The 15,537-nt window shown below is 36.6% G+C and overlaps 1 protein-coding gene across 2 annotated transcripts in view; it reads right to left on the reverse strand.

Annotated features, from left to right (window-relative positions):
- Window positions 1-205: 205 nt before the first annotated feature.
- ZNF148 (zinc finger protein 148) overlaps window positions 206-15,537 on the reverse strand; it is a 38,604-nt gene continuing 23,272 nt past the window's right edge. For both annotated transcript variants that reach the window (XM_065638071.1, XM_065638070.1), the window contains 4 exons: window positions 14,990-15,113; window positions 14,235-14,318; window positions 8,237-8,355; window positions 206-7,901 (listed from right to left, as the gene is read on the reverse strand). In XM_065638071.1, coding sequence (XP_065494143.1) covers window positions 6,309-7,901; window positions 8,237-8,355; window positions 14,235-14,318; window positions 14,990-15,113 — 1,920 coding nt within the window. In that variant the 3' untranslated portion in view covers window positions 206-6,308. The remainder of the gene's footprint in view (window positions 7,902-8,236; window positions 8,356-14,234; window positions 14,319-14,989; window positions 15,114-15,537) is intronic.

Here is a 15,537-nt window from a genome sequence, read left to right on the forward strand (position 1 = left end):
ACAAGACTACACAGACAAAGTCCAGTATAATTAATTCATTTCTGACAATGAAAATGTCAACTCCTCATACTGTTGCAAAATTCCTCCTACTGAAATGCTTTACTACAATAATAATAATAATAATAATAAAAAGCATACATTACATATAAAAGATACCAGTGTACTAAAAGTGACAGAAGTGGACTAGCAAATCCTTCAAAGCACATATTATATAAATGACTAGCATTTAAAAACATTTTTTTTCTATAAAATGTAGGTCATATACATTTATAAATCAGGGCTGGGGGGTTCTAAAGCAGTGATGACTGTTCAAATAGTTATGCTGCTCTGTACAGTCTAATACCTATTCAAACTATAAGTTTGACATTTAGTTTATTTATCGGAATAAACCCATCTCATAGCTCCTTATTTGAAAAATACACAACTCAAATGACAAGGTGACTTGTAAGTTCACTGTTTACTGCATATGAAATAAGAGAACTACTCCTTTCTACTGGAGTCCCAAGTCTCATCAGTTCAGTATCAGGACTTAAAGACTCCACGTTTAAGTAGAGGAATTGTCAGGGATCAGCACAGAAGCAGAACAGTATCTCTCCTCCTTTAGAGACACAGCTATTCAACTTTTGCGGTGCTCCTCCTCCCGCAGAAGTGCAGCCCAGCCGTTCATCTCTTACTCAGAGTGTGCACGGATGGAGCCAGAGATCTAAAGACTGTCCCCTCTGTGACTGAAATTGTGCTGTGTAAACAGTGTTATATGCTCCAGCATGAGGACAGCTGAATTTATTTATTTACTAAAAAATTGATTAAGAATATTCATTAACTCAAACAAGGCTATTAACTCCCAAAGGTATTTTTGGAACTTATCCTCATGCTACTTGTAAAGTTAGCACTGTCATGTATTATTGCTTACAAACAGGACATCATCGTGTGCCTTCTAACAGAGCGGTACTGTCATCAGTTCGTACGCATTTACAGGCTTTTTTGTTTGTTTTTTTAAACAAGCTATAAAAACATTACATACTTTACAGACAATACAAATACTCAAGTCAAACAAATGGAATGCATAACAATAAGAAACGTCATAAAGGAAGACTGACATAAGTCCTTGATTGTCAAGACACATTTATATTTATATATAAACTCTAGCTGTGCAGAATCAAAGATTCAATCATAGGTACATCCTTATTTGATAAATCATATTTACAGCATGATATTGCATAAAAAAATAAAATAATGTTGTTTACACAATATTACCTTTCCATCCATTGGATTAAGGAAAGCAAGAAACAACTCTTAGAAATGTTTGCTTGCCTCAGTTTGTGTTTCCTACCAAAAGATGCCATTTTAAAAAGGAAACATAAGGTTTTATACGCCAAGTAGAGCAAAAGCGACTATAAATTTATTTCCCTGACACAAAGCAATTTAAAACTGAACAGAGGTTTAATTTTAACTTAGACATTTCTTTCCATTAGCAGTAATACTTTCTTAGTACTTGTCCTTTGCAAAGTGAGCTTTAGCTAAATGCATTACATGCCTAACATAAACATGCATTACCGTAAAGTCGAATGAACTTTCAAAGTTACAAGGCTTCACTTCAGGAAAACGTTTAAAACCAGGAAACTGTAACATTATTCATTTGCTTCAGTACCAACCATGTAATTTGAAAGTTCACATGTGTACTGGTACCGACTGCACAAGCATATTTCTGCCTGTTAAAATTTCCAAACGTACTTCCAGGAGTATTAGGATTTTCCCTGCGGTTTGTAATGGTATTAAAACAAGCAAAGAAAGAAGAATAAAAATCAAATCTCTCAAACCCAATAAAATTTAGTTAGCGAATATACATACATAAAGTAATCCAATGCTGCAAAATTCAGAGTGTATTCATCCAAATATTCTGGTTCATTGCAAACAGTTACTACATATGATACAAACACTATAAAAATATTCTGAACAAGCATGGAATATAATGTATCTGTCCAATTGGAAAGTTTTCATAGGAGAACAGGAATATAAACTCCAAAAGTTACAGTAGAACCCCAATAATTCGCAGCAATGCCTTAGAAACCCTCTCCAAATGACAATTTTGAAAATAGTGAAGAAGCAGGCAACAAAAGCAAGGATGTCACATCACAAAATGTACTTTGTTCATTTATTTTGACAACTGCAATTTAGTTCTCAATACTTGTTGTACCTCCCCGTATACTCATATAGATTCTATAGTGTACTTGGGCGAAGTAGTACAGGATTACTAATATAAGACCTCGCTACAGTACTTTTTAGACCATTGCAGAGAGGTGGGGAAGAGACCATCAGGGATGTATAAACCTATCAGATGCTCTGATTAGCGGTCAGCGAATTAGCAAGATTTTACTGTACTTCTCAATTAACAATGAAAAGCTCCCATCGTCCAAAAAATTGACAAGTACAATAGAAAAATAATACAAGTGTTACTTCGCATGAATACTTTCTTGTCCTATTTTCTTCCCGAAATACAATTTTCCTAAAGACAACACTAGGAGACACAAAATCATGAACATAGTTCTTTTATCATCCAATTGAAATTGTTTATGTTGTTATTAGTAAACCAACATACAGTAATACACATGGTTAATCCTTCTCCCCAAACCTTGTAATTTATGATTAATTCATTCTCAAATCAAATGAAGAAAATGTAAACGCCTATTAGTATACCATTACAAGCTGATTCCTTCATTGTCTGTTATATTAATGGTAAAACATATCAAAAGATTCATGCTAAAAGGGACACTGTCAAGTAATTTAGGACCAATATATGGCCTATTAATATGTGCATATATATATATGCATATTGTATATATATATAGTTTGGTAATAAATGTCATCATTTCCTCTTTTTTAAAATCATCATTGCTCTGTCACCAGGAGATATCCCCAAAAATTCCACCTTACACACACACACACACACACACACACACACATTCAGTGCTTGCATGACCTTTAAGTAAGAACATCTGTTGGTAGCTCTGGGGAATAGAAATGCTCACCCCAGCCTTATGCTCAGCGACTGAACAATATCAGTACAAGAACAGAACTGAAAGCAAAAGTCACTTTTTTCCAGACATACACGGAAAACTGAAAGAAATGAACACTGACCAGATCAAAATGAAGAGTGTGCATCTAAAGCAAATGAAAAGCAGCAAAACAGGAGCAGTGGGAAATGTTATTAAATAATTATTACACAAGCAAGAGTTTTTTACATAGTTTAACCCCCCAGAACTACGTAAAGGCTTATTCCAGAATAAGAGGGCATGTACTCAGGAAATCAGAGCAGTATATTTGGTTAAATCCGCTCGTACAGAAAGCTTCAAGCACCAGTGGATCGACTACTCACCCCACCACATTAACTGTACAGGAAGAAGAACCCCACGAGAAGTCCCCGTGGGCCAGACTGGGACTCCACAGCCTGCCCTAAGGCACAGCACAGCTGGAACGGCACCGCACAGCTGGAATGGCTCAGCAGCTGGCTGGGGAACCAGCTGCGACATGAGGAATAACAGCTCCTCGGATGATTCCCGTTTTGCTCTGGGGAAGAGCAAGTTCCTTCACTCGGTACAAGATCTCGCTCACTCGCACCCCAAGCAGCGACTGTGGGAACCTAGCACGGAACGAGAGCAAAAGCTGCTCCCTCCTCCTCCTCAGGCACCTTCTCACCGCAGAGTATCAACGCAATAACTTTTTAAAATTAGGCTGAGTCAGTCTCCTTACAGAGAAGGAGACTCTATTCCTCTTGCCTCTCTATGGGGCCAGAGAAGCGCAGTAATAATATAGCCTTTTCAATTTTTAACTCTTGCTTTTGCTGCTTGTTGTATTTAACAAATAGTACAATTAACAGCCATCTACTTGCAAAAACGGGACACGAGAACAAAGATGCCAACGCAGCAGTATTCAGGCAGCACGAATTAGGATGTCATGGAAATGAAGCGCTGAAAACGAAACATGCGTTACAAGAGGTGGCTTCCTGGCATATAGGGGCCATATGTATTATGTCTGTGCAAAACAGAACGGAAAGTCAAAAAACCAAATTGACCATAAAGGAAGAAAAACAGACACACGTGGATCAGTTTAAAAATATTCTTTCAAAGACATTCGTTTACATGTATCATTAATAACCCATAAGGAATCTACTATTCTCCCTTGAGGTTCATTCTTCTTAACTCAGGGCCAAATATTCAGACAAATTTGCTGGTAAGTCATAGCACGCTGAAACACGTTCCTATATTATACACAAGATCAATGAATGAGAACAGAACCCGCTTCCTTATACAGAAGTACTAAGTAAGAATTTTATGTAAATTGCATTTCTTGTCAATACAAGAAGCAACCTATGGATAAGAAATGTGCTTTCTCCCTCAACTGCACCAAGTGAAGTTAGTGCTGTAATAGTGGTACCGTAAGGGAAAAGAGAGAGAGCGGGATCAGTTTCCTAGTAATGACAAGTAAAGGAAATATTGCTGCTGCTTTGGGAAGAGGTGGGAACTGTTGTATGTCCTGCTCAAGTCTTGTCTTAAAAGACAGGATATATTTTAGCCCCTTGAGATGCAGTCTTTTCTCCTAGCTGATGGCTTCATCTGAGAGATACCAGCTAGCAATAGTGCTGGAAAAGGGTGTATGCAATCCTATTAAAAAAAAAAAAAAAAAGGACCCTCAAAAAACCCCAACTATAAATACATACCTACATATATATATACACGTGTGTGTGTGTGTTTTTCCCTGGTTAATCAGCCTACATTAGGCTCAAACTGACTTAAACTACCAGACAGTGTCCCTTTAGGGAAGGTGCAACAGAATGAACATACAGTTCAAAACTCTGTAACTTTTTAACTTAAACTACACAATAGTTATGCTACTCAAATCTTACCACCTTAAAAATGCACACAGAACTACTTATCGTACCATACTGTATACTTCAAGACAAAGTACTATTCAAAAAAACATATTCATGGTACAGGGATAAACTTTGTAGTTTATTTATAAAGTGAAATGCAACAAAAACTTTGATCACTCAGCTATGCTGGAAAAAGAAACCCTGTTCACTAACGTATCAGCAGTTTTGGTTGGTAAAATTGTAATGACTTTCACTTAAGCAAACACTAAAAAGAGGGAATTTGAATGCCCACTTCAGCTTTTGGGAATACTTCAATAAATTTAACGATCTGAATTGTCAAAATTCTAGACAGAGAATTAAAACAGTTTTTACAGAAGCAAAGAATACCCCATCTCAAGTATATTGAAAAGAATTATTGGAGCTGTATGAGATGAAAAAGATGCAACCGTGTCAAACCTAAAAATCTAAACATGGTTTTATTTTTTGAGAAATCAAAAACTATCAAGTTGACTAAGTGCTCTATGTTAATCATTATGAGTATGTAGGGTAAGGTACAATTAAGCTTTTAAATCTTGGAATACACAGTTTGTGTAAGCATTATGCAATTGGGAATGTCATCTACAGAGTATTTTAACTAAAACTTCAAAATCTTGATATCTGCGTATGAAAAAGTCATTAAAAAGTTACATCTAGATTCAGCTGTACAAAGAAATACACATTACTTCAGGAACGAAGTAAAGGCTTTAGCAGTTAGGCATTTTGCTTAAAAAAGTTTTTAAAGTATTTTAAATTAATTAGACTTTTAAATAGTAGAGCTAGTCTATCAGAATTCATTTTTTCCTCCAAACGCAACTCAAGGTAATGCAAAGCAGAAATAAAGGGCACATGGTCTAAAATTGATTTTGAGAGAGATGGAAGAAAGATTATTTTTCTAGAAAATGCCATCTTTTAAAGCCATATTTGCTTGACTTTGAAACTTATTGTTTATTTTGTGTGTTTAGTACATGTTGATTCCCTGCTGAAGAGCAATGACTATGCTGACAAGCTTAGAAATGACAATATGAATATTATCAGACAGCAAATTGTCCTCCCAAAGCATACAAGGAAACCAGCAGGAAACAATCATGGGGGAAAGTCTTACCTGGGGAATTTTTTTTTACTTTAAATTTCGGAGAAGATAAAATATTTTCTGGATTCAAACATGTGAATAAAAAACTGCCTCTGATAGGGGCACCAACATCAGGCAGTTCAATGACTGGTGACTAACCACAAAAAATAAAAAAAAAAAAAAAAGAAAAAAGCAGTTATTGGTCTTGCTAATATCATCTTACTTTTGTTTTAACATAGTGCTCTTAAAAGCTGTACAGAACTCCATCTTATACAGAGCAACCCCCTTTTGACAAATGTGTTCTAAAGTGCCAGTATTATTTACAAAGATTTCTTAACCAAAAGTCTGGCCCGTTGTGGCATCAGGTGAAGAAGTCATCCCAGCTCTGCTATCGTTTACATTCACCAAGGGAAATTCTGGGAAATCAGCACTTGTCCCTGGTCCCCGAAGGTTCACCTGTCCATTGGCAGTGCTAAACTGAGATGATATTCCAGCTCTTGCCCCATGGTACTGAGCTCTAAAGGGCTGCTCGAAGGAGCTAATTTGATATGCTTGATGAACAGGCTGTGCCTCTGCTTTCTTCTGAGAAGTTACCTGATCCAAGAAGTCCTGCGTAGAGGAGGAAGAAGAATGATTTGCCTCGTCACCTGAAAAGGGAAAAGGGTGCTGCGAATCACCAACCATTAGTCCAAAATGAGACTTGTCTGGAGTTGTTCTTAATGGAGAGTTCATTCCCGACCGAAAGCTATTCACGGGTATAGACGTGTAGACCTTCTCCATGGAAGGAAATGCTGGCTGGGTTGTAAGAGTCTGGCTATCAGTCACAAAATTAAGGCTCGGGTTGTTCAAATAGGCATCATTTTGGCTAGTTCTGTCCAAAGCTTGTTGTAAAAACTTTGAATATTCTTGTAACATACTAGCTTTATCTGATGAGGAAGCTTGCGAGCTTGTTCCGACTGTCTCCGACTGGGTGACCTCAGACACTTCGGAAGAATTGATTGATATACTGGAGGTCACCTCCGTGTCAGCCACACTGAAAGAAATCTCATGTTGTCCGTTAGCCTTGTGCGAATAATGATCTAACAGAGTTTGCAGTACCTCATCTGGAATGACATTTTTGTCATGGTTACCTTTAATTTCAACATTCAGCGCCTGTGTGTCCAATATCGAGGCTGTAGCAGTTTCATCAATGACGCTGGCCACAGCTGCCTGCGTTACTGAAGGTTGAGATGCTATGGTACTTACATTCAAGGCATATTCTCTACTGTTATTACTAGCTGCTTGTAGATACCTCTTTTTCTTTAAAAACTGCATTGCATCATCATAATTAGTGCTGCTGTGTACAGGTTTACTGGGCCCTTCCTGTAACGTGTCAACTTGATCAATGTCAGCATTACCTTCCGAGTCCAGTAAACTTTGCTTATCCACAAGGTCAAAGGCATACTTTGAAACCTTGTTGTCTTCATACGTAGATAAAGGTGAAATGGTTTGACTTTGCTCAAGCGGCTGTTTCAGGCTCCTCTTGCTGTTAACTTTTTTGAGAACGAGCTTAGGTGGGTGTATTTCTCCCGAATTTGCTTCCTCTAAGTGCGAGCCACCGACCGAAGAATGTGGCATCTCAACAGCATATTCTGCTACCATATATTCATCTTTTACTTTAGTACTAGAAGAGTACAAAGGCAAATAGTCATTTTTGTCCTTCTTCTGTTCTGATTTATCCGCACTTTCCTTATCCCCAGATTTTGTTTTCTCTGTTTTCTGCCTCTTCTTCTTTGGCAAGGAGTTGTCTTTCATAGGCGTAGAGAAACCAGAATCTTCCTCCGATGGCAAAAAGCCAACTTTGGTGGCACTTCTGTTCGGTTTCTTGTCGCGGTTCTCATGGCACATACGTTTATGTTTCAGCACCCGATCAGTCCTGGAGAAATACTGCAAAAGATTTTTATTATTATACAAAAATTAATACATTAGCAGAAAGAAAATAAACCTTGTAGTCTAACCCATTTACTTGACAATTTATCCACTTTACCGATTCATAATGAAGTGCGAAACAACAGTACGTAATCGATAAAATCAAGCACAGACAGTAGTGACTTTGCTCCACCTGCGCACCAAGACGGCCCGCCTTAACAGAAAAAACATTCTTCATACATTTATTTGTACTCACATAACTACAACACCTGGAGAAAGTCCCATCTGTACTACCTGGGAATTGACTGGTGTTTTGGTTTTTAATTGCAAGCGATTTCACGACGTCATCTTACCTGCAAACAATATTCACACTGGTAAGGCTTCTCTCCACTGTGAGTTCTTTTGTGCCTTTCCATGTGATACTTCTGAATAAACCTCATACCACACTCATCACAATGAAATGGCTTTTCACCTGATAAAAAAAACACATAGCAATGTTAATCTAAAAAAAAAAAAAAAACTTTCAGTATTTTTCCATAAAATTACCAGGTCATATACTATACTCTCTACTAGAAATAATAAAGAAGAGGATTTAGTCTGTTGCTATTGAAAAACAACATAGGGCTTTCTCACACCACTATTCTCCCAGTACTCAGTGGCTGATGCCTTAAAATTATTTTAGGCTTTTACATTAAAAAAAACAAAACCAAAAAACCCCACAAACTTTAGAACTAAATTCTTACTCCCTCTTTCTAATATAGGTGCAGATATCTGTCTTAAACCCAGCAAATGAAGAACTACAAGGGCAGCCTTCCTGAACTGCTACTACATAATCTTTTTTTTCAGGACAGATGACTGCATAAAAATTCCTCAGTTCTCTCACAAACTTATTTAACTCAAGCCTATCCTTTCTAGAACAGAATTACGCATTTCCAAGCTTTTAATTTAGCATTTTTGTAGGGTGCTCTGTATTTTTCACTTTTTTTCCCCCTTATCTGTCTGTAGAATTAAAATATCTGCTCTGAAAAAAAATCCTACTATTTTGGTGGGAAACCAGATTTATTTATTTTTAAAAAAATTAAAAAGTATTTTATTTAAAAAATTAAGCTGAAAACAAGATATTTCTGTGGCTGAACTTGCATTTGCATACTTACAGGTTTTTCTGTTTGTTGGTTTGGTTTGGTTTTTGTTTTTCACTTTCATGAAATATTTGTTCAGACAATATTCATCGCCCTGAATTAATCTTCAGCTTTCCCCTTATTTTTCCTCACACAGAAGCCCTGCAATGATGCTTTCAGAACATGGAGTAACTATTTTTATTTTGTTTAACTTTTACCTTGCATCTTCCATCTGATATTTTTATTTTCTACATTTCTCTGAAAAAAACTAAAAGTTCAAATGCATTGACTTCAAGTTTTGCGTTTAGAAAAGTTCACTGTTATTTAACAGAACCCACTCTGAACAACAGTAAACTTTCCTCTCAATATTTACTATGAAATCTTTTGAACTGACAGAGATCAGGGATTGTCTTGGCAACATCTGTCAACATCTTCTTTGTTCTGGATACAGTACTGCACTGATTTTGGGGATATAAACCATCTATCTTTTGTTTCCAGAAACATGCAAGCTATTTCTATTTTTCTAAGGTAGTTTTATTCTTAGAATTTATTTTATTAACCAATTTATTAAATTATTACTAATGATTAATTATTTAAATGTTAATAATTTTTAATTTATTCTTTAAAATGTTGTTAGAGTGTATATTTTCCATTTCAGACAGAGATATTTGGCCACATCCTTCTACAAACGGAAATACGGTACCTTAAGACACCAGTATTTATAGAAACTAGAATGGAAAATACCTGTATCACCCACACGTTTGCTCCCAGACAGATCTTGAATGCCCAGAGTTTCAACCTTCTTAATTCCAAGCAATTTCTAAGTCTCTCTCTTTGTAAGCCTATGCCCTATTTCTAATTATTAATTCTTACCTCTCCATGTGGCTTCTCAGCCAATCCCTTTCTTAGATGAAATTATTCCAATTTATTCTCTTCTAAATCAAATTATCTCCTCTCCTAAGATTCTCAGCTTCCATCAGTTCTTTTTTCTCCAGGCTCACAGCCTCAGCATCTGAACTCTTCTTTCACACTTAGTCAAAGACTAACTTTTACCATTTCTTCCTTATTTATAATCATCATAAAATTTTGCTTTTTTCAGCACCCTTTATACATTATAGCACCTATCATATAACCCTCTCTCATGCTGTCTATAAGCAAAACCTACTCCCTGGCTTGTTTCTTAACTTGCAAAATCCAGTTTCATTCTTCACATTCTGTTTATCCATTTGTTACCCTTAACACTATGGTGTTTCACTTGCACCAAGCCTGTCGAGACTTTCTGAGTAAAATTCCAACCCTTGTCTTCACTTTTAAAGACAAGGCAAGACTTTAGGTCTCATTGTTCTCGTGTAATACACAGGAATTTTTCCATTCCCAAAGACAACTACTTCATCCTTGTTACTTACTCTTTTCTTTCCCTTTGCTCCACTATTCTACTTTGGGTCTCTTTTAAATCACCCCTTCAAACGACTCTCCTTACGCTATCTGGAACTTGGCTTTCACGCTCTCTTAGACATTTTTTAGAGAAAGGAGCAGCTGTTTGGGATGAAAACTATCCTGAGCCTTACAGAAGCCAAACCAAGCCAGAGAAGCAAGACAGCTTGGTCCTGTTCTAGCTGTGAAGAGCCCTGCAAGAGCCATCCTGCTGTCATGGATGCACTTACCTTCAGCCTCATACCCACTCCCCTACTCAGATGGTCACATAATTCCTTAACATTTGTCTCCTCAAGCTGACTATTCGCTGCCAGAAGACTCTCCCAGCTACCTGATCCCTTCTCAAGGCTTAAATAGGGCTGCTGAGGTTTTTCGTTGCAGAGCACAACCACCAGCAGCGATTTTGGAGACACCGAGAGCTGGTAGGAAAGCGCTGCTGGTTGTGCCTCAGCAGGAGAAGAAGGTTGGGGACACTGCCCTTGGCTTACTGGGCACGACACAGAAAATGATATTTTCAGTAAAATTCCAGAACACTCTGGAAGTGAGATTAAGAAACACTTTGTGAAACTGATACCATACTTAATTCTTGCTTTAATAAGCAAGATAGTATTAGAAAAAGATTAAAAATTAATATGAAGATAAGCTTCCTATCATCATTTTCTCCCAGCAGAAGCCTGGAACTTCAGAGGCCTTCTGAAATTTTGCTGTACTTTTCAAACAGTACCTATTGCAAATGGAGGATATCATTAATAATAATCCTTTGCTAATATAGGGAGAATCCAGCACGTATTTTTCTAAAATATCTTGGTGAGTGGGAAAGAATCAGATATAGGAAAAAAAAAAAGTCAAAATGTAAAAGTGCAATACAATAATTATATTAATTATTTACAAAAACAGACTATGTTCTGTGTCTACATTGGAAATCTATGAAAATTGAGCAATAGAACTATATATAAAGTGTGGTACAAATACTATGTGTGGGAAGGCTGTAAAAAGTATAAATCCCCAGGCATTTTAGAATTTAAACAGACAAAATAAAAATGAGAAAATACCAAAGAAGGCAATAAAAAAGCAGCATGACTGAATAATAAGGTGCTTGAATTGTCAGCCCCAATGTTGCTTTATTTTTTTAAAATGTAATCTCATTGTTTTGTATTTAAAATGGAAAGTAGGGTAGGTTACAGAATTAGGACACGTGAATCCATGAGTGGGTAAGGTGTATAGAAACATCTCTAACCAAAAAGAAAGCAGACATATTGGAAAAAAACAAAACAAAACAAACAAAAAAACCCAACCCACCACCAAACATTCAGCATCTTCATGAGCCCAGTAAACTAAAAATATGAAAATATCTTTTAGCAGCAGGGTTCCAGCATTGCTGCCTTCCTCTACATAAAATTATTTCTAGTAAGTGAATTTTGTATTAATGCAATGTCTGCTTTTAGATGCAACTATTTAATTATTTACACAGAATAAGGCTGTTCATTGATTGCTTCCTAACTCCCTCATAACATTTCATTTGAAGGAGCAGTTCAGAGAACCGAACTCACACCACGCTGGTACTAGCTGGAGTGTAAATTCAGGGCTTGTAACAGTCATAAAATAGGGGTTTTAAGTGTTACCACTGTCTTCCATTGGCTTAAAACAAACTGGAAAATTGATATATTTAAAAGAGTAAGAAACATCCTGTTCTTCATCAGTGTTTCGAACACTGTACAAAAGCTGGCGTTAAAAGCAGTCATTCACAGAGATAAAAATGCAAAATAAAAAGGAAAAAATATAGCATTGAATTTATAAGGAGTATTTCTTAAAAGAGTATGAATAATACAAAGAGAGCTTTCCTTTACTTCCATCAAAGTGAGACATAGACCCACCGCTCACCTTCTGGTGAGAGAAGCAAAGCTGGAAATGCAGCTTTTCTGGATGGGTTCAATCATGAAGCCCTGAAGAACAGAGGAATGCGAAAAAACAGCTACAGCCCAGTAGGGAATATTGTCATACAGAAATGAAAGCACAGACAGGTACGTAGAATGCCAATTAGCTGTACTATAATTGGGCCAAGTAAAAAATTAAGCAGTAGTCAAATACTTGCTAACTGAATGGACTTCAAAAAAGCTTTTTCCACTCCTGGAAGCTGGGTCTTACATGTTTTCTCCTAACCACGTACTAGTTGGCACCTAGGAAAACACCCTTAATTCAACAATTTAAACACAATCACCATGTTCAATTTTCTGACAACCAAACTATACCTCAGGATGCTGAGGAAAAGAAGAAAACAGTTATCTAAAAAGGTCATATAACAATATGGTTAATTTGTTAAATGGCAGCTTTTCTTCTGCTAAACAAAGACTAATATATATAAGAGCTGGCAAAAAACCCTGCAACCCCCCCCCGACACACACACCCCCCCTCCCTCCAAAGCTTACAATCAACACAGAATTCTTGTTAGAGCTAGAAGTTGAATTTTAAAAGATAATTAAATCCATTTAAAAATATTTCCAATCAAGTGTTAATTAACTGTATCGCCCAGACTCATTTTCAAAGCCACGTACAGGGAATAATCCTCACTTAAAAAAAAAAAAATCTCCTGAAAAATGTGAAGACTGCACTTAAATTTTTGCCTTTTTTGGGGAGGGAGGGAAAAGTGAGCAGACAGATGGAAGAGAATGAATGAACATTCTTGTCAGGAATAATATCTCCACAAAGTGAAGGCAGCATGGTTCACCAATTCAGAGCCAGAGGGAAGACTAGGAGCAGAATAAAGACACTGGGCAGAAGAATGGAAGACTCTTCTGTGGCTGACTGGCTGAAGGAAACCTACTTAGTCTGGACTCATGGCAACCTAGAATACAAAAATCCCATCAACAACAGGGCATTTGTGCATGTAACTCCCTGTACACTGCTCTGAAAATTCATTTTGCAGAGGTTTTTTTCTCCCTCTCAACTCGTACACATGCACACACTGCACTGCGTGTTAGTAGCTTTCATATCCATTTAAATGCGACAGCCAAGAAACACTGTGCACATTCACCAGCTCTGCTTTTCTGAAAAAGAGGCTGAGAAATTGGCATCTAGTCCAAAGGGACCATATTACAAAATATTTAAAGAGGGATTGAAAGGCCATGCACCAAAATGCCAAAAACCCAATGAAGCCAAACCTGTTAAAGAATGTGATTTTGTGCAGTGCAAGAAGATAAAAAAAATAAAGATGTATAAACTTTAACTCTCTTCGGCTTAAAACTTCGGGCCTTATTTGACCTATATTGCATGTTTTTAAACTAAGACTCTTATTTTTAGAACATATCTGAATTAAAACTTAAAAAAAAAAAAAAAGTGAAAAGGAAAGCTGATACTAACACCTTTGGGGTTAGGCATTTTGGCCATTTTAGTCCTGGCACTTTTCCATCAAATTCCAAATTAGTAAATAAATAAATCTACTGAAATGTAATTTAGAAGTCCCCGTTGTCTGAATTAACTTCATAGAACAAAAGATAGAACTGCTTAACAAACCTTTGACTTTTATAAATACACAAACTTCAGGATTTGCTACTTTGGGGTTACTTATAGCAAAGTACTTTCAGATTTCCTTACTAGAGTTTATACTCACTTTACAGCCAAAGAAAAGTGGAGCAAGTTGAAAGCACAAAACTAACTTATTTTTTATAGTTTTATAACATATGTAAAGTTAAAACAAACTACAACAGGGTTTTAGGCTGCATATTTATTATCAGAAACCTTGCCTGAGTGGGGAAACAGATTTTAAGCACGCCAGTAAAGATACTCAAGGCACTATACTCACCAGTATGAATCTTCTCATGCCTCTGTAGCAGGTACTTCTGTATGAAACGCATGTCGCACTGACTGCACTGAAATGGTTTTTCACCTTGAACAATATAATTCCACATCCATCAGTTAATAACTACACACTGTTGTTTCTGATAACTACTTTTGAGGAATATTAAAATGTCTACTAAAAAACCAGCATCTGAGCGAATTCCAAAAATACTCTTAATACCAAAAAAAACCCCATTAGCCTTACTAAGCATATGAACTGCAGAATTCTTTCCATGATCCTAAGAGTCACATTAAGACTAAGACGGAAGAGTGATCTGAAATGGCTGTAATTTCCTCATGAACAAGATCAATCACGATGCTGGCATAAGTCTGCATTCAGGATACTGGCAAGCTATTATAATGGTAAGTACCTTTTTCACTTCTCCAAACCAGAGAGATACCTCATCAGGCAAATAAGCAGCCGGAGCACATTTTACAAAGGGGTCAATTTTGGCACTTAGGCTACAAGTCAACCCATTACTTTCTGATAAAGAAAGAAAAGAAACCTTTTAAACAGTTAGGTCTTCAGTTTATTAAACATATGTCATTTCTTTTTTTTTCTGGTATTCTTTTGACACTTTGGTGCATGGAATCTCTAAGCTTAGATGCCAAGTTAGCTACACTCTTAAAACTGAAATTCGCATAGAGCTGAAAACATGTTTAACATAAGTAAACAACTCTTTATATAGTAGAAAAGACAAATTTGAAGTCAAGCAGTACCTGTATGAATGAAGACATGTCTCTGTAAATGGTAGTTGGTTCTAAAGGCAGCATTGCAATGCTCACAAACATGAGATTTGTGGGTTTTCAGACCAAGTGATCCATCCTCATTTATTGTAAGGATCTATTTTAAAAAGAGTAAAATTTGTTCTCACACTACCCTCTAAAGATACCTTATTAACTACAAAAGAAAGAAGCAGAAAATTTAAATATTTCAGGTAAAACAATGCTAATTTCTACAAAGCTATGTGTTAGGCTTCTAGCATACATTTCCAATTGCAGTCTAATCCAACTTGTGCCTCGTTGTGTACTAAGAGATATTTCAACAGGACGGACACAAAAGCAGCTCATGGAAAATCAGCTTAGGGCTCCCCTATTCACAGCTGAGTCACTTTATATGCTACTGTTTACTTTGTCCGTCTGTTGGAAAGGATGCAAAGTAACCAAATCACCTCTGGGCACTGAACCATGGATAATCATATTTTAAAGCAGAAGTGAAAAGTTATATTCTTTTTTCAAGTCATGATGGCTAATGTTTGCTAAAAGGC

This window comes from Caloenas nicobarica, chromosome 6 (genome assembly GCF_036013445.1).
Source record: "Caloenas nicobarica isolate bCalNic1 chromosome 6, bCalNic1.hap1, whole genome shotgun sequence".
NCBI classification, from domain to species: domain Eukaryota; kingdom Metazoa; phylum Chordata; class Aves; order Columbiformes; family Columbidae; genus Caloenas; species Caloenas nicobarica.